The sequence below is a fragment of the Ranitomeya variabilis genome, chromosome 7, assembly GCF_051348905.1.
Source record: "Ranitomeya variabilis isolate aRanVar5 chromosome 7, aRanVar5.hap1, whole genome shotgun sequence".
NCBI classification, from domain to species: Eukaryota; Metazoa; Chordata; class Amphibia; order Anura; family Dendrobatidae; genus Ranitomeya; species Ranitomeya variabilis.
This window is the reverse complement of record NC_135238.1, coordinates 197597255-197617870: the sequence shown is the minus strand read 5'-3', so window position 1 is coordinate 197617870 and position 20616 is coordinate 197597255. Positions and strand designations below refer to the sequence as shown.

General features: G+C 44.7%; 1 protein-coding gene across 1 annotated transcript in view; it reads right to left on the bottom strand.

Annotated features, from left to right (window-relative positions):
- The window catches only part of PDE11A (phosphodiesterase 11A), a 614587-nt gene that overhangs the window by 263989 nt on the left and 329982 nt on the right, over positions 1-20616 (bottom strand). The window contains exons 3-4 of the mRNA XM_077272627.1: positions 8139-8228; positions 6662-6802 (exon numbers count right to left, since the gene is read on the bottom strand). Coding sequence (XP_077128742.1) covers positions 6662-6802; positions 8139-8228 — 231 coding nt within the window. The remainder of the gene's footprint in view (positions 1-6661; positions 6803-8138; positions 8229-20616) is intronic.

Below are 20616 nucleotides of genomic sequence, written 5' to 3'. Positions count from 1 at the left end.
AAACAGTCTCTCCGGTGGACAACGGTCAGGTCTATCGGCCTGAAATTCCTGCAGCACCCGCCGCAAATCAGGGGAGATGGCAGACAAAATCACCCCCTCTCTGAGGATACCAGCCGGCTCAGAAACTCCCGGAGAGTCAGGCACAAAACTCCTAGAAAGGGCATCAGCCTTCACATTCTTTGAGCCCGGAAGGTACGAAATCACGAAATCAAAACGGGAAAAAAACAGCGACCAACGAGCTTGTCTAGGATTTAACCGCTTGGCAGACTCGAGATAAATCAAATTCTTGTGATCCGTCAAGACCACCACGCGGTGCTTGGCTCCCTCAAGCCAATGTCGCCACTCCTCGAATGCCCACTTCATTGCCAACAACTCCCGATTACCAACATCATAATTCCGCTCGGCAGGCGAAAACTTTCTAGAAAAGAAAGCACATGGTCTCATCACCGAGCCATCAGAGCTTCTCTGTGACAAGACAGCCCCTGCTCCAATCTCAGAAGCATCAACCTCGACCTGAAAGGGAAGAGAGACATCAGGCTGATGCAAGACAGGAGCCGAAGAAAACCGACATTTCAGCTCCTGAAAGGCCTCAATGGCCACAGAAGACCAATTCGTCACATCAGCACCCTTTCTAATCAAATCCGTCAAAGGTTTAACCACACTAGAAAAATTAGTGATGAAGCGACGGTAAAAATTAGCAAAGCCCAAGAACTTCTGAAGACTCTTCACCGAGGTAGGTTGAGTCCAGTCATAGATGGCCTGGACTTTAACTGGATCCATCTCGATAGTAGAAGGGGAAAAAATGAAGCCCAAAAAGGAAACCTTCTGGACTCCAAAGAGACATTTAGAGCCCTTCACAAACAAGGCATTGGCACGCAGGACCTGAAACACCATCCTGACCTGCTTCACATGAGACTCCCAATCATCAGAAAAGACCAAAATATCATCCAGGTACACAATCATAAATCTATCCAGATACTCTCGGAAGATGTCGTGCATGAAGGACTGAAACACGGAAGGGGCATTAGAAAGCCCAAAAGGCATCACCAAGTACTCAAAATGACCTTCGGGCGTATTAAATGCTGTTTTCCATTCATCGCCCTGCTTTATACGCACAAGATTATAAGCTCCTCGAAGATCTATCTTGGTGAACCAACTAGCCCCCCTAATCTGAGCAAACAGATCGGACAGCAGAGGCAAAGGGTACTGGAATTTGACCGTGATTTTATTTAGAAGGCGATAATCTATACAGGGTCTCAGAGAACCATCCTTCTTGGCCACAAAAAAGAACCCTGCACCCAAAGGTGACGAGGATGGACGAATATGCCCTTTCTCCAAAGACTCCTTTATATAAGTCCGCATAGTGGTATGTTCTGGTACAGATAAATTAAAAAGTCGACCCTTAGGGAACTTACTACCAGGAATCAAATTTATAGCACAATCACAATCCCCATGAGGAGGTAGGGCACTGGATTTGGGCTCATCAAATACATCCTGGTAATCCGACAAAAATTCAGGGACTTCAGAAGGAGTAGAAGAAGCAATTGACACCAAAGGAACATCGCCATGTACCCCTTGACAACCCCAACTTGACACAGACATTGCTTTCCAATCCAGGACTGGATTATGAACCTGCAGCCATGGCAGACCCAACATGACAACATCATGCAAATTATGTAACACCAGAAAGCGAATAACCTCCTGATGTGCAGGAGTCATGCACATAGTCACTTGAGTCCAGTACTGAGGATTATTCTTGGCCAATGGCGTAGCATCAATTCCCTTTAGTGGAATAGGGAATTGCAATGGCTCCAAGACAAAACCACAGCGCCTGGCAAATGACAAATCCATCAAATTCAGGGCAGCGCCTGAATCCACAAAAGCCATAACAGAGTAGGATGACAGAGAGCAAATCAAAGTAACAGACAAAATGAATTTAGGCTGTACCGTACCAATGGTGACAGACTTAGCGAACCTTTTTGTGCGCTTAGAACAGTCAGAGATAACATGAGTGGAGTCACCACAGTAAAAGCACAACCCATTCTGACATCTGTGCTTTTGCCGTTCAATTCTGGTCAGAATCCTGTCACATTGCATAGACTCAGGCTTCTGTTCAGAAAACACCGCCAGATGGTGCACAGGTTTGCGCTCCCGCAAACGCCGATCAATCTGAAGGGCCAAAGATATTGACTCATTCAGACCCGCAGGCGTGGGGAACCCCACCATAACATCCTTAAGGGCTTCAGAAAGACCCTTTCTGAAAATCGCTGCCAGGGCTGTTATGACCCCAATGGCGAGGGTCTCAGAGATATCAGCAAGTCTGCAAAGTACAAAAATCCAGCTCATAGGGCAGTGGTAACTGGGTTGACCATATATCTACTCCTAACGCCAACCCTAGAAGTAGCCGGGGAACATGCCTACGTTGGTCGCTAGATGTCTCGCGCCAGCCGGAGAGCTAACTACCCCTAGAAGAGGAAAACAAAGACCTCTCTTGCCTCCAGAGAAAGGACCCCAAAAGTAGGATACAAGCCCCCCACAAATAATAACGGTGAGGTAAGAGGAAATGACAAACACAGAGATGAACTAGGTTTAGCACAGAGAGGCCCACTTACTAATAGCAGAATATAGTAAGATAACTTATATGGTCAACAAAAACCCTATAAAAATCCACGCTGGAGATTCAAGAACCCCCGAACCGTCTAACGGCCCGGGGGGAGAACACCAGCCGCCCTAGAGCTTCCAGCAAGGTCAGGATACAGATAATATACAAGCTGGACAAAAAATGCAAACAATAACGAATTGCAAAAAGCAAAAAAGCAGACTTAGCTTAATCAAGCAGGAACCAGGATCAGTAGACAAGAGCACTACAGATTAGCTCTGATATCAACGTTGCCAGGCATTGAACTGAAGGTCCAGGGAGCTTATATAGCAACACCCCTGACCTAACGACCCAGGTGAGCATAAAAGGAATGACTGACAAACCCAGAGTCAAATCACTAGTAGCCACTAGAGGGAGCCAAAAAGTAAATTCACAACACAGGGCACACTCATTCCACTGAGTGAGCACAGACCACTTCCTAAACTTCTGACAGTAAACCTCTGCTTCATCCTGACCCTGAGAGAGAGCCAGCAAAATCTTTTCTGCCTGGTCCACTAGATTAGGTTCCTCATAAAGCAATCCAAGCACCAGAAAAAACGCATCCACATTTAGCAATGCAGGATCTCCTGGCGCCAGGGAGAATGCCCAATCTTGAGGGTCACCACGTAACAAAGAAATAATAATTTTAACTTGGTGAGCAGGGTCACCAGAGGAACAAGGTCTCAGAGAAAGAAACAATTTGCAATTATTTTTGAAATTCAAAAACCTAGACCTATCTCCAGAGAACAGCTCAGGAATTGGTATTTTAGGTTCTGACATAGGACTGTGAATTACATAATCCTGAATGCTTTGTATCCTTGTAGCGAGCTGATCCACACAAGAGGACAGACCTTGAATGTCCATATCTGCATCTGAGTCCTGAACCACCCAGAGATTAAGGGGAGGAGAGAGGCTAAACACACTGCAGAGGAAAAAAAAAACCTCAGAGCTTCTCTTATCCCTCTTTTGCGATGCATTAACGCTTTACTGGCCTGCTGTACTGTTATGGTTCTGGTGGTAAGAACACATGAACTGACCTGATAGGTAAACCAAAACATAGGACAAGCTCTGGGGATGTGGGGACTTTACTGACCGCAATCCTGATCCTATCAACACACACTATAGGCAGCCGTGGAGCGTTCCTAACTCGGCCTAGACGCCTCTGCACAGCCTGAGAAACTAGCTACCCCTAGAGAGAAACAAAGCCTCACTTGCCTCAGAGAAATCTTCCCTAAAGTGAGAGCAGCCCCCACAAATAATGACGGTGAGTTAAGAGGAAAACACAAACATAGAAATGAAAATAGGTTTTAGCAAATGAGGCCCGCTAATAACTAAATAGTAAGAGGATAGCAAGGAATCTGTGCGGTCAGTATAAAATACTACAAAAATTATCCACGCAGAGAATACAAAAAGACCCCCACACCGACTCATGATGTGAGGGGCGCAACTCCGCACCCCAGAGCTTCCAGCTAGCAATCAAATAGCATATAAGCAAGCTGGACTGAACTCATCATATACTGAGAAACATTTTCAAATAGCAATGAGCAAATATAGACTAGAATAAACTTAGCTTCTCCACGAGGAGACAGGTCACAAGGGAAGTCCCAGAGAGATCTGAACCAGTACTGAATACAACGACAGCAGGCAACAAGTAAAGGTCCAGGTGGAGTTAAATAGGCAGCAAGCCTTGCAGGAAACGAGGCAGCTGGAGTCCAGCTACAGCCCAGCCGTAACACTCAAAGCCACCAGAGGGAGCCCAAGAACAGAACTCACAAAGTACCACTCATGACCACAGGAGGGAGCCCGAGAACGGAATTCACAACAGTGCAGATTGTACAATAATGAGAAAAAGAATGAACTTTTTTGAATTTACCAAATGGCTGCAATGAAACAAAGAGTGAAAAATGTAAAAGGGTCTGAATACTTTCTGTACCCACTGTATATTACTACCAAGGATTGGCCTACACAGTTTGGTTCACTGTGGAAATAGTGTTCACTGCTTACTCATGATTAAGTCCTGATACGGTTCCCTGTCGCAGGGAGTACAGTAGAAGATGCAGTAGAACATGAGGCAGTCACGTTGGCAGAACCATTAAAGGCGTGGAGTGTAGCAGAAGAGCCCTTGTACAGGTCTATCTCTTCTGCCTCTATGAAGATTGAAATTTAAGATGCCCTCCTGGTGTAGACTGTGGCAGTTTCCTGGCCGATAGAAGATTAAGGGAAGCGGGACCTAAGCTAAAGGAAGAACAGCCAAGGAAGTTGATCTCTCCTCACGTCACTCCTCACAGAAAAGATAGGAACTCTTCCTCGACTTTTACCTCAGCAGCTTCTAGAGGCTTCCTCAGGAAACCAAGCTGAGAGTGTCATGTCACCAAACTCTTGCACCTTTACACTTTGATATTTGAAGGGAAAAGGGAGACACAAAGCGCAAATAGGGGTCTTATCTCACAAAAAGAATGGAGGGATCACCAAGAAAGTCGCTCACCTGGTGAAACCAAAAGCAGGCATGTGAAGATTTTGGCGGTCGCAGATCCACAGGCCGGTCACCAACCATATGAAGCAGTATACTATAGGAAGTGTGGATTAAATCCGCGCTGCCGCAATAATGATGAGGTTCCAGTTGATAGTAGAATTAAAAGAGTGGTTTATTCAATGCGTTTCAGGGCTCTTATGGCCCCTTCTTCAGGAATAACCACATACAACATACCATATGTTGTATGTGGTAATTCCCGAAGAAGGGGCCATAGGAGCCCTGAAACGCGTTGAATAAACCACCGTTTTAATTCTACTATCAACTGGAACCTCATCATTATTGCGGCAGCGCGGGTTTAATCCACACTTCCTATAGTATACACCTTTACACTTTGGACATATTTTGCAACAGATAGGAGGAGGTGCTGGGACACTACAGTTGAAGTTCCTAATTCCAAATGGTGAGCAGAGCAACCAAATATGAAGTTGAGGGTGCCAACAATTTTGTCCGGCACATTTTGGGGGTTTTGTGTGAAATTTTGTCCTATTTGCATTTTTTTTCTCAGTTTTTTTTGTGTTGTTACAATACACACAAAGGAAATAAATATACGTATAAGAAAACGTGTAATTGCAATAATTTTCTGGGAGAAATAACTCATTTTCTGGAACAATTTCAAGGGTGCTAACACTTTTGCCCATGACTGTATACATATCTATATGATTTTTCTTTAAAAAAAAATTGTTAAATATGTATATTCTGTAATATAGCGTACTGTCTTACAGTGACTTTGCAAAATTTCTCATTGCTGTTGGTAAGATGCCTTACAGATGTGTTGCAGTCTTGTAATATACAAGATTATTTTCAACTTGGCATGTGTGCGTTTCACAGTTGAAAAGGATTCCTTTCTACTGGGATTATCATTAAAGGGAATCTGTCAGTAGGTTTTTGCTATGAAATCTGACAGCAGCATAATGTAGGGTCTGAGAACCTGATTCCAGTGACGTGTCACATACTAAGCTGTGTGTTGCTGTTTCAATAAAATCAGTGTTTTATAAGCAGGAGATTCTCATTACAGAACTAGGTGTCTCGTGCCTCCTAGTCAACTGCTCTCTGTAGCCCCGCCCCACCAATGATTGGCAGCTTTCTCCCAATGCACAGTCTACACAGAAAGATGCCAATCAGTGGTGTGGGCGGGGTTATACAGCGTTCAGCATTCAGAGAACTGGTAGTACTGCAGCAGATAAAACAGTGATTCTATTCATATAGACCAGCAAGTCACACATCACTGGAATCAGTGTCTCGCCCCATACATCATCTTACTTTAAAAAATAAAACAAAAACTGGTGACAGATTCCCTTTCAGTCACTGGAGCAAGCATTATGTGCATTTCTTTAAATGGATTTTCCTAATGATCCAGTGAGTGGTAAAGAAGTGGAAGGAAGCAGAGATCAAAGTGTTCAGCAAGTTATAAATACAAAAATGCTATTTGTCCTCTTTGTACAATCGCAAGGCATAAATTCTTAATGCTTCGAGTTTGGAAGACAACTCACTGGTGACTCAATGTCCTCCAGAAGCAGCACAGAGCAGCGTTCACACTTCAGCAACGTCTGAGCCCGATGCATAATTTTCTTGACAACTTTCTCCAGGTCTGTTTGTTCCTCAAACAGGTCATTCACCACCTCCAGCAAAGCCTGCATGACATGATGAAATGCGTCACTGAAGCTGATAGAACAATATTAAGGTCTAGAAGTAACTGAATTACACATTGCATTATTCTATTTTTGTGCGAGAAAATGTGAAAATGTCACTAGAAATTAACATGACGTAATTTAATGAATATCTCGTCTGTATTCACAGGAAAAATGCTTGGGCCTAATTTATGTCATAGACTACCCTTGGAATTAATTGAAAAGCTGCATTGCCATAAAAATATGGACATGGACTGTCCAACGTAATCTCAATTTCTGTAAATGTTCACGGGTTGGTAAAGCAAGATAGTGGTCGCCAAAGGCTTGAAAAGCCTGGGGTCATGTAAATCTTGTAAGTCAAGAGATGGACTTATTAGAAGTGTCAGCAATGTATAGGAAGTAGCTGGGGGTTATGCCTTCATAATCATAGATGCTGTATATAGCAGACTTCAAATATAATCAAGAAGATCATCTATTTATTAGTAAAAAGAAAAAAGAATATTAATTTTAAGGAAAATTCCCAAATGTATGACTTCTTCCTTGAGGTAGTGAAGTTAAAAAAGAAAAAAAAGAGGTACAAAGATCTCATAGGGCAACACCACAAAATAATAGTAGCTGACACAGGATAGGTTGGTGGAATGGGTAGTCCACACTTCTTTGTGGGTGGTTCATTCACCTTCTTGGCTAAAACTGTTGCAAGCCCCAGTCGGGTTCTATATGCCTTGGAAAATGTTGAAGACACATGACTCTTGCAGGAACCCCAGGGTGAAAGTGTCAGGTGCGCTGCTCACAACCTCACTCCTGCCCCAAGCCTTTAACCATGGGGTTTCTGCTCCTGTTTCTTCATGGCTTCTTCTTTAATATTTAGAAATCAAACATAATTTCCCATTTTCCTGTACAATTTGGTACCACACTATTTTTGAGCCAATTAAAGGTGTTATCAAAGACCATTCCTGCTGGTGATTCTGCAGCTTCTGAGTCAATCAGCATGACTGATTGTCGAAGTCATGCTGATTGACTGTCGACTCCCCGCTGCCTAACTGCAGGGAGCCAGGTATCAATCAGCATAACTCCAGCAATAGCATCCCATTGACAGACCAGCCCAGAAGAAGAGCTGCTTCTGTTGACGTTGAGCAGCTGAATTGTCGGCAGGAGCAGAAGGTGACCGATCTGAGCTGGTGCTGGGAAAAGCAGACAGGCCTCCTCGGTTAGCAACTACCTGCCTGTTAGTTTTAGGCCCATAGGAATAAAAATTATACGATCCCGGATAAACACTTTAAGTTCCTCCTTCCTTATTTGCAGTCTACAGTTACAAGTAGCGGGATGTCTAGATACTCACCCTGCTTCTGTCGTACTCTTTTCTTGAGGCAGCAAAAAGTTGTGCATTGGATATGGCAATCCCACAAAATGGCAGGTACATCTGCATGACCTAGCAAAGACAAACAACATAACAAATCACATATATATATATATATATATACAGAGAAGCCTGTAATAAAACTATCAGTATTTTGTATCTTGCTCGCACTGCTTGCACCAGTAGTTAGGCTACGTTCACATTAGCGTTAAGCTAATGTGCGTCGGGTTTGCGTCGGCGACGCAGCGGCGACGCATGCGTCATGCGCCCCCTATACTTAACATGGGGGATGCATGCGTTTTTTTTTGTTGCGTTGTGCCACACATGCGTCTTTTTTGCCGCAAGCGTCGGACCAAGAAAACGCAACAAGTTGCATTTTTCTTGCGTCCGATTTTCGGCAAAAACCGACGCATGCGTCGCAAAACGCAGCGTTTTTGCGTGCGTTTTGCCGCGTTTTTGCGTGCGTTGTGCGTTGCGTCGCCGACGCAGCGGCGCACAACGCTAGTGTGAACTTAGCCTTACATTTCTTTATATGCAACACAGTAGGACACTAAGGTTAATATTGGAACCCAAGAAGTCATCATTACCAGGACTGTGAAACTTTGTAAAATGACCCAGCAATGCATAAGAAAAAATAAACATTTATCACCCAGAGCCCTGCGTTCTTCTCACTGCATGATAACAGAGAGGAGAACACTGATTGCATCGGCAGCTGATTATGAGTGCTCCACTCCAGTCAAGACCATTGGGACTGATGGCCAAGAACAGTACTTGGATGTTATAGTCAACCCCATAGACTATGAGCAGAGCTGTAGGGCACATGCTCTGCTGCCATTCCATCAGGTTCCTCCACATGGCAGTCATGCTGTGAGAAGTTCTCCTGTTCTAGTGAGGGGTACAAGTCCTAGCAATGGGACCCCAGTGATCAGACATTTATCACCCATCCTGCCCCTTATGGACAATTACCTTTAGGATGAACACACATCTGTCAGAGATATATGGCATATCCTAGTGATATGCCACAAATGTCCTAAATGCAGTCCCATATTTGCCACTAGGCACCTGAGGTCTGGAGACTAAAGCAAGGGGTTTTGTGGGGTAACGTCCAAGGCAATTTTTTTTCTAAATACAGATGCTCCTTTTTCTGGTCCCCTGGTAGCTCCTGGAGGGATGGATGAGCTCTTCATGCTAATCATATGCTGTGTGCTGCTGCTCCACCACCAATCAAACAGCACAGAAGCACAGCTGATGAAGAGGAGGCATCTCTTTAAAGGTGATATCCGTGACTTAAAAAGAGATATGTAGTTCCTAAAAGAGGAAGCTACCTTTCTCTTATACCTGGTGCAAGTCATTGACCGCTCCTGCCAGAGATTCAGCTGCTCCATGTCAACAGAACAGCAGCTTCTCTTCCTGTTTACAGACCAGGACTTCTGCTGGCATGCTGATTGACAGCAGCTTCCCCCATTTAGGCAGCGGAGAATCGGCTGTCAATCAGCATGACACCAGTAGTCCCACCCTGTCTCTGGCACGAGCGGTCAATGACTGGCATCGAGTACAACAGACAGATAGTTGCCTCTGTTAGCACAGTCCATGTCCGTGTGCCATCCGTGTGTCATTGTGACACCATCCGTGTGGCATAAGTATGTACGTGTGTACATGTATATGTGTATTATCTGTGTTCCGGTCATATGTACCATCAGTGTGACAAGTACTAGAATAGAATAAAGAATAGAATACAAATGACATGTTTAGGCGTTAAATGTGTAAAGATAGATAGATAGATAGATAGATAGATAGATAGATAGATAGATAGAAAACAAAAAGCAGCACCAGCACTGGCTTGAGAAAGGTCCACATCCTGGACTGAAACATCGCATATGGGCCAATAAATCACATTTATTTTTTCTATTGGAGTGCTGCCTTAATTTTTCTGGATAATAGATAGATAGATAGATAGATAGATAGATAGAAATTTGTCAGTGATACATATAATCAGTGCTTTGCATGTGTAGCTTTCAGTACTTACATATAGCTAATAATTACATAAATAAATGAGAAAATAATTTTTAATAACCAGCTGAGGAAAAGCAGACAGATGGGGGCTGGTGTTATTATTCTGGGAAGGCACCAATATACATGGAGCTTCCAAGCCTACTAATAACAACTCAAAGGTGTCTGTGTAGACTTTATTGGTTATTAAAAAGGGGATCCCAAAAATTACGTGGGTCCCACCTATTTTTAATAACCAGCAAAGGCTAAGCAGACAGTTGCAGGCTGAAATTAATAGTCTGGGAAGGGGCCATGGATAATGGCCGCTTCCCAGACTAATAACACTAGCCCTCAGCCGCCCCAGAAATGACGCATCCATTCTTATAATGTGCCAATTCTGGTGCTTAGCCTCTACTCTTCCCAATTGACCTAGTGTGGTGGCAATCAAGGTAATGGTTTTGGGGTTGATTTCAGCTGTATAATGTCTGCTGATATCAAGCCCATGGGTTAGTAATGGAGAGGTGTTTGTCAGACACCCCAATTACTAACCCCATATTAAAAAGAAATAAGCACACACACACATAAAAGTAATTTAATTGTAAAAAAGCACACCCAATTACCCTCTTTTACCTATTTATTAGCAAAAATAAAAGTAATTCACAAGGGTCCATAATTAGATGGTCCCATGACAATGCCCGACTCTGCTACATGCAGAGACCGTGATGATGAGCAGTGACATCAGTAACGCAACCACTCACCACAGCCACCAGAACACAGTGAGAGTAGCGAGGGAATGAGGCTGCTTCACGAGTCGTGACTTCATTAAGGTTACCGCTAGTGATGAGCGAGTGTGCCTGTTACTCGAGTTTTCCGAGCATGCAAGGGGGTTCTCTGAGTATCTTGGGTGTGCTCGTAGATTATGTTTGAGTCCCCACAGCTGCATAATATTGCGACAAAGGCACCGCTTTAATTGTGTTAATCGATAAAACAGTTGTTGGTTTAAGTACCATGATCTCATTGTCTGCGCTGTTGCATTTGCATACCTGCTAATGTGGCACCCCTGAGAGTTCAGTCACCATAGAGGTACTGCACGTCATCCAGAGGTGTGGTATCCCATTCTCAGGTAAAGAGCGGGCACTACCCAGGACTCACCAGCATCCAACAACAGACCACTCCAGTCAGGGCACCTGGGCGTACCCTAAGGGAGGATGACCTCATCCCAGTCTGGAGAGGATAACTAGGTAGAGGGTGTAGGTGGAGCATGTAGTTAGAGGAGGAGCTAATTAGGAGGGAAAGTACGGAGTTAGTGAGAGGAAGTGAAAGGAAGCAGACGTGCTGAGAAGGAGCTCCCTGTCAGAGGGAACTAGAGAGAGAAAAGGCTGAAGAGAGAGAAGCTCCAGAAGCAAGAAGGGGTCCTAGGGGCATGGTTAGTGAGAAATCCACCTGTGGGGCCCATATCCACGCTGACTATTGTTGGGTGGAGGGACCAGGTCGCAGTGGGGAAACCGGCCCCAAGACTAGTGGAGAACTTCAAGGCTCAGCTAGCAAGCCGGAGGCTGTGGTACCTGTGTGTGCCACAGCCACATCAATACATATTCACTGAAAAGGCAGCCATATAGGAGCAAGGGGACTCAGAGGAGGTCGCCCGACAAGGTCCTTGGCAGCTGGCTTGGGACACTGTGTATGAAGGCGCAGGGCAGGAGAGACGGGAACTAGCACAGTGAGACAGCCAGGAAAGGAACATAGAGAGGAGTCCTGGAAAGTGTACCCCAAATCATCTGGGGGTTGGCTGGACCACAAACTCAAGAGACACAGCACACGGTTGGAGACAGTAATCTGCAGAACTGTGAGTAAAGCGTTGAAACTGCACCCAGCTATGTCCTCTGAATTATTCCTGCGCCACTTGCCCTGCACTACAACTATCACAACCACCATCATCACAATTAACACCTATATCTGCCCTGGGGGCTAGCTCTATCCGTGGAGAGCTGTACTAACTCTGCTGCATCCCCATCTCCCCAAGAGAACATGAACTGCAGCGTCGGACACCATCTCACTGTCGAATACCATGGGTGGTGTCAGTCACGAACAATTCCCCTATAAACTTTACTTCCCCTTTATTTGACTTTTACATGGATGCCCAGGGCCACGGACCGCTCACTGCTGTCATGACCTTCCCCTTTAAGAATTGCTGTGTCGGACCCAGTACCGAGTAACCCATGGCCCTGACAGGGCACCCCATTAACACTCCAAAGAAGGTGCAATTGTACAATATGATGAGGTATTACATACCTCCCACCTTTCTTAGATTATAAAGAGGGACAAAGGTAGCGGCGTGTGTATCGTGCTGCGGCAAATTTTAGGCCACACCCCTTATCACACCCTTTTCACAACTGGTCACACCCATATACACGCCCCAACCACACCCATTTAGCACTGCTGATCACACTGTTTCATAAACTATAATTATAAACAGAGCAAATATGGTCACATAGTGCTCCATACTGTATAATGGCCCCACATGATGCTCCATACTGTATAATGGCTCAACATGATGTTCCATACTGTATAATGGCCACACATGATGCTCAATACTATATAATGGCCACACAGTGCTCCATACTGTATAATGGCCCCATATGATGGTCAATACTGTATAATGGCCACACATGATGCTCCATACTGTATAATGGCCCCACATGATGCTCCATAATGTATAATGGCTCCACATGATGCTCCATACTGTGTAATGCCCCCATATGATACTCAATACTGTATAATGGCTACACATGATGCTCCATACTGTATAATGGCCACACATGATGCTCCATACTGTATAATAGCCACACATTATGCTCAATACTGTATAATGGCCACACAGTGCTCCATACTGTATACTGGCCACACAGTGCTCCATACTGTATAATGGCCACACAGTGCTCCATACTGTATAATGGCCACAAATGATGCTCCATATTAAACAATGGGCCCACATGATGCTCCATACTGTATAATGGCCCCACATGATGATCAATACTGTATAATGGCCACACAGTGCTCCATACTGTATAATGGCCACACATGATGCTCCATATTGTATAATGGCCACACAGTGCTCCATACTAAACAATAGCCCCACATGATGCTAAATACTGTATAATGGCCACAAATGATGATCCATACTGTATAATGGCCACACATGATGCTCCATATTGTATAATGGCTAGAAATGATGCTCAATACTGTATAATGGCCACACAGTGCTCCATACTGTATAATAGCCACACAGTGCTCCATATTGTATAATGGCCACACATGACGCTCCACACTGTATAATGGCCCCTCATGATGCTCCATACTGTATAATGGCCACAAATGATGCTCCATATTAAACAATGGGCCCACATGATGCTCCATACTGTATAATGGCCCCACATGATGATCAATACTGTATAATGGCCACACAGTGCTCCATACTGTATAATGGCCACACATGATGCTCCATATTGTATAATGGCCACACAGTGCTCCATACTAAACAATAGCCCCACATGATGCTAAATACTGTATAATGGCCACAAATGATGATCCATACTGTATAATGGCCACACATGATGCTCCATATTGTATAATGGCTAGAAATGATGCTCAATACTGTATAATGGCCACACAGTGCTCCATACTGTATAATAGCCACACAGTGCTCCATATTGTATAATGGCCACACATGATGCTCCACACTGTATAATGGCCCCTCATGATGCTCCATACTGTATAATGGCCACACATGATGCTCAATACTGTATAATGGCCACTCAGTGCTCCATACTGTATAATGGCCACACAGTGCTCCATACTGTATAATGGCAACACAGTGCTCCATACTGTATAATGGCCACACAGTGCTCCATATTGTATAATGGCCACACATGATGCTCCATACTGTATAATGGCCCCACATGATGATCAATACTGTATAATGGCCACACAGTGCTCCATACTGTATAATGCCCACACAGTGCTCCATATTGTATAATGGCCACACATGATGCTCCGCACTGTATAATGGCTCCACATGATGCTCCATGCTGTATAATGGCCCCACATGATGCTCAATGCTGTATAATGGCCACACAGTGCTCTATACGGTATAATGGCCACACGTGATGCTCAATACTGTATAATGGCCACACAGTGCTCCATTGTCATGTCGGACGCTGTTCAAACCAGGTCGTCCGACAGACAGCGGTAATTCCGCTTTTGACCACTATTTGCTCATTAGCGTCTGCTAGATTTTATCTAGCTGTTCCGGGGTTAATTGACCTAATCCTCGGATTGGAAGCTGGGCCATTCCCATGGCCTTTAAATAGTTCTCCTGTTCATTGGGCGTCGCCGATTATAGCTTCTGTCTTGTACGTTGTTATCTCGGTCTGGAGTGGAGAGCTGGTTGTTGGAGATTCGTTGCTGGTGGTGTATTTTCCTCTGTCTTATTTACTCCTTCCTATATTTGTATTTATTTTGCCCTGCACATTTATAGTGTATTCCTGAGTGACTGCGGCGTGCTGTATATTTTCCTTTATCCTTGTCTGTGCTAACTGTGGGTATTGGAATATTACCTCTTCACTGGGTGGAGGGCGGAGGTATCAGCCTAGGGTTAAAACAGGAGTCAGGGTGAGGTTCGAGGCCTGGACATGCACACCATCAGTGTAAACTCCAGGTAGAGGGTCAGTCAGGATTTCCCTAGTCTGAGGGAAACTGCAGGGGCCCGGGTTTTTAGCTCTCGCTCACCTAGTCTCCCCGTGACATCCATACTGTATAATGGCCACACATGATGCTCCATACTGTATAATGGCCCCACATAATGCTCCATACAGTATAATGGCCCCACATGATGCTCAATGCTGTATAATGGCCACACAGATCTCTTTACGGTATAATGGCCACACATGATGCTCAATACTGTATAATGGCCACACAGTGCTCCATACTGTGTAATGGCCACACATGATGCTCCATACTGTAAAATGGCCCCACATGATGCTAAATACTGTATAATGGCCCCACATGATGCTAAATACTGTATAATGGCCCCACATGATGCTCCATACTGTATAATGGCCCCACATGATGCTCCATACTGTACAATGGCCCTACATGATGCTCAATACTGTATAATGGCCCCACATGATTCTCCATACTGTTTAATGGCCACACATGATGCTGTGTACATATAATGGCCCCACATGATGATGCCAGTGTACAGTCAGGTACTGTAGATATGTCCCAGCAGTTTACAATGCAGGCAAACTTTTCACCACCTGTCGCTGTCCACACTGCTGCCTCACAGATCCTGCACATTGCAATTTACCCCAGCTCTGCGAACTCTGCATGCACTCAGACAACACCACTATCTACTGGGTCCACTCCATAACTGCTGTAGTATATAAAGGATCCATATATGTATACTGTGCCTATGACTAACAGGCTGCACTGGATTACTCTAACTTCTGCCACTACTCCTGGTTATAATGCCTTGTACTGTAAGCACAGCATGGCCAGCTACAAAACACACACGTACCTCAGAATGTCCTCTCTTCCTCTCTGAACCAGCGCACCGGAAGAAGAAGACACGGAGGGGGTGTGGCCTAATACAAGGGAGCATGTCAGCTGCTTCTCCTGCTGGCTGTGCGGGAGATGTAGAGTCCTGTGCGGGACTGTGGGGCACAGCCGCAAAATCAAGACAGTCCCGCAGTATGAGGCACGGTTGGGAGCAATGGCTATTGGACTAGGAAGGACCCATATATTGTTCTTGCACAGGAGCCTTTTCTATCTGTGCCTGCCCCTGTGTTCAGCTGCAGATATAGTGTGGTCACAGCGGCCCCTCCTGTATATTTAGACCCGTGACTGCACTGGCGCTGCCCTGCACCATGACTGAATGCCGAATGCTGGCGGGAGAATAAAGATCATTTTCTCCCCGCTGCATTCGGCTGTGTGCAGGCACCGGGCAGCATCATTACGCTGTTAACCTGCAGATTAACCCCATATATGCAGGTTAACAGCGTTATTCCTGGTGACAGGTGCACTTTAAGAAAGTTTACTGACAAAGACTTTGACTTTCTGTACATAAGGTAACTGTCCCACCGCTCTGTGAGCTTCCACCATACATTGTGTGACTCATCTCCCTTCTTTCTCACTTATTATTATTTTAGCTGTCAACTTCAGTGTCATCCATTACATTTATGTTTCTTTATAATTTATGTCTGTCATTTTCATCAGTATGTGGGTTCTGAAAACTGTGGTGAAACAATGATGCGAATTTCAAGGCACAGATGTTGTTTACAAGCAAAGGGAATAATTCCCCAAGGCTGGAAAAATGAAAAGGGAGAAGAAAAAAACACAAGATGTTACTAAAGTCCCTTATTGGAAAAGATAAATAACGCTATAAACTACATCTTTAAGATTTACATTTCGGAAACCAGAAGTGCAAAGGAGAGCAGTGGAGATGACTCATAGGGAGAGCCGGGCTGAATACAAACTCTCATCGCGCATACTGCTGCATACTCCTGTCATTTACATGTAACTTTATAACTGTCACCCGACAGCTCCTCCTTTCTCTCTTGCTGCCAACAGAAGCAAAAAGCAAAATATGGTCACTCTTATAAACAATAATTTTATGCACATACTATTTTGGCCTCATTCAGACATCACTGATTTCTCTCATACACAAAAAAACAATCAGAGTTTCATCAGTGTTTCTTATCAGAGTTTGATCAGTTTGGACGGTATCCGAGTGCTGTCTGATTTTTTCACAGACCTATTGTGAGGCAGTGACTGGTGTCACATGCGAGAGTCGCTATGTGTCCCCCCAGGCCGTGGGAGTGCATTGCAGTCACAGGCATAGCTGTGATTGCAATGCAAAATAAAAGTAAGTGTTGGTTTTGGGCAAGCTATTTGTCCAAGGCAGATTAAAGAAAACCTGCTGTGGGCTTAAATGGACTAAAGGAAGGTAGTGGGGCGGTCCGTTTCTTTCCCAGCCAGGTTTTCCATGTGGCCTACTGACACAGGTTCCTTGTAAAAACCCCTGAAGCAGAGGGTTGGGTGTATCAGTTTGGTCTTGCAAGTGTGCAGAGCAGAAGGCTCTGCAGAGCTCCACCTGGGTGAGGCAACACAGGCAAGTGGAGCCAAAAGGCCTGGCACCCACAGCGTGCATGGCAGTGCAGTCGCCCACAGCAACAGGTCTCGGAGGTGGACTGTTTTGTTTCCTGGCTGCGATCCGTAATGTTGTGTATTTATGAGAGCTGGACATTAAAACACGTTTTGCTTTGAACTTTGCTGGGTCACTGCCTCATCAGTGCACAGTGTGGGTACCGCTGCACTACACTATAGACAGTGCAAAAGTCTACTTGATTAAAGGATGTTGGATGATCCAGGATGCTTGATTAAATACTGTATAATAGAAACTTCCTCTCCAAAGAAGGTAATGACAGCAATAAATATAGATATATACTGTATATCTTCCTTCTCACCCACCAATGGGGGTGGTCTTTTTGTCTTTTCTCATTCTCGGGTCCTCTACCAGAGGCCTGGGAGTTTGAGGGTTCTGTGCAGGATCTTAGTTGTTCCTAGCATTGTGCTTTTCTGGACAGAGAGTTCAGATTTTGCTCCTGGGATCTGTTGTTGCCATTTTCCCAACTTATGGGCTCACTGCTCCAAGTTCTCCTATCACCACTGGAATCACAGTTGCTTTCATTCACCTTCCACATCATCTCCCGTTCTCCTTTGAGGCCCTGGTATTTCTCAAGCTTCTCATATTCCTTTTTTCTGATGTTGCTGTCACTTGGCACTGCCACATCTATTATCATTTCTGTCTTCTTATCTTTGTCTACTATCTCAATGTCTGGTTGGTTAGCCAACACCTGCTTATCCATCTGGATCTTGAAGTCCCACAAGATTTTAGCCCTTTCATTCTCCACCACTTTTTCTGGGGTCTCCCACCGGGACTTAGCCCATATGCTGTGCAGATGTTCCTGTATACAGTTCCCGCTACTTGGTTGTGGCATTCGGTATATGCTGTTTCTGCTTGAATTTTGCATCCTGCCACTATGTGTTGGACTGTTTTTGAAGTTTCTTTGCATAGTTTGAACCATGGGCCTTGCCTTGTGTGGTAGATTCCGGCTTCTATGGATCCCATACTTAAAGTTTGCTCTTGTCCCTCTGTGCTGTCTCCGGAGTCCAGCTTTCTCCAGCCATTGGTAGGATTTCTCCATGTCAGCCACCACCATTATCTGTCGATGATACATCCCATGCAGCGGCTTGTCTTGCCATGGCATTTCTTGTTCCTGTTCTTCCTACCAGATCTGTTGTTGTTTCTGCTTTAGGCTTTCTCTCAGTATCTCATCTTTTAGTGCCATTTTTCTGATGTATTCCTAGATACTCCTTGATTCCTCCATGATTGTGGCTTAGATGCTTATCAAGTCTCGACCACCCTCCTTTCTGTTGGCATACAATCTTTGGGTTTTAGACTTAGGGTGGAGACCTCCATGCATTGTGAAGAGCTTTCGTGTCTTCACATCTGCAGCTTCCATCTCTTCTTTTGGCCAGCACAGTAGGCCAGTAGGGTATCTGATAACTGGCAGGGCATATGTATTGATGACACTCAGCAGTAGTGTATAAGTGAAATCACTATAACAGTACTCTCGGGGTTACAGATGGAGTGTAGCTAGGAGAGTTTCCCCTCAGTTAAAATGTAACTTTTACAATAACATTAAAATCAAGGACAAAAAGACACAAAATCCACGTATATTAAAGTGCTTGTGTATGCTATTTGGCCACATATAGGCTGAGACACAGACAGCCATATTGGTTTGAGGGAGCTCCTGCCACTGCAGGGCCCTATAATGAGGATAGATATATAATTTTATCACAATACTCATTGGAGTTGTTCCCCTGATGAATCCCCATGAACAGGGGAAGAAAAAGTAGGGAAGTATAATTATTTGTGGATGGTGGGATGTCCATAGTAAGGCACACTTGGGGCCTGTCCTTGTTAGGATGGGAGCTATACAGGGGCACGACAGGGAGTCAGAAATAATCATCCTGTTAGATCCCTCCCCTGCCCAGGAACAGATGGACCCCATGTGAAACCATGTTCTCTACAGTGATGACACCAAACCATTTTTTAACTTGAGCACTGGAATGCACGAGCACTTTAATACACGTGGATTTTGTGTGTCTTTTTGTCCTTGATTTTAATGTTATAGTAAAAGTTACGTTTTAACTGAGGGGAAACTCTCCTAGCTACACTCCATATGTATTGATGGCACGGATTTTATTCTTCCCATTGAGCTCTTCAGGACCTGTCCTATCCTTTGATGGTATTTGGATGTTGCTGCTTTCTTTGCCTCCTCATCGTGATTACCGTATCCCTGTGGGATGCCGAGCTACTTATAGCATGTCTGTACATCTACTATATGCCCTGCTGGTAATTCCACTCCATGAGTCTTGACTATCTTGCCTCTCTTTATTACCAACCGGCCACACGTCTCCAGTCCGAAGGACATCCCGATGTCTTCGCTGTAGATCCTTGTCAGGTGGAACAGTGAATTGATGTCTCGTTCATTTTTTGCATACAGCTTGATGTCATCCATGTAGAGGAGGTGGCTGATGGTGCTTCCACTCTTGAACTGGTATCAATAGCCAGACTCTGTAATTATCTGACTGAGGGGTTCAAGCCTTTGCAGAACAGCAATGTGGACAGTGCATCACCTTGGCATATGCCACAGGTCCCTTGTGCTAGTTGTCTTGAGTTGACTTCCAATGTTGTTATCCATAGCCCCATTGAGTTTCTGAGAAAGGTTCTTAATTTCCTGTTGACATTGAGAGCCAAGCATTCACAGATCCATGTGTGTGGCATTGAGACATAGGCTTTCCTGTACTCAATCCAGGCTGTACTGAGATTGGTCCATCTGGATCTTGAGTCTTGAGAGACTGCTCTATCTACTAGGAGCTGGTGCTTAAAGCCTCTGGTGTTGGTCCCAATGCCTTTCTGAGCTCGATTCATGTACTGGTTCATATGGTTCTGCAGCTTAGTGGCTATGACGCCTTACAGGAGTTTCCATGTTGTTGTAAGGCAGGTTACTGGGCAGTAGTTGGATGGAACTGTTCCTTTGTGAGGATCCTTTATGATCAGCACTGTTCTTCCTTGTGTTAGCCAATCTGGGTGGTGGCCTGCTTCTAGCTGTTGGTTCATCTGCTTTGCCATGCGTTCATGTACCACTCTTAATTTCTTTAGCTAGTAGGCGAGGATCATGTCTGGGCAAGGTGCTGTCGAACTCTCCTGATTCTTCAGCTTTTTTCCATTTTAAGCTGCGCCGATCCATTGCAGAGATACTCTCATTTGTTGCTTTTGAGGTGCAGTATGTGAAATCTCTGCTTCTGGCCTTTCTTCAAAGTCTCTTCTGGGGACATTAGG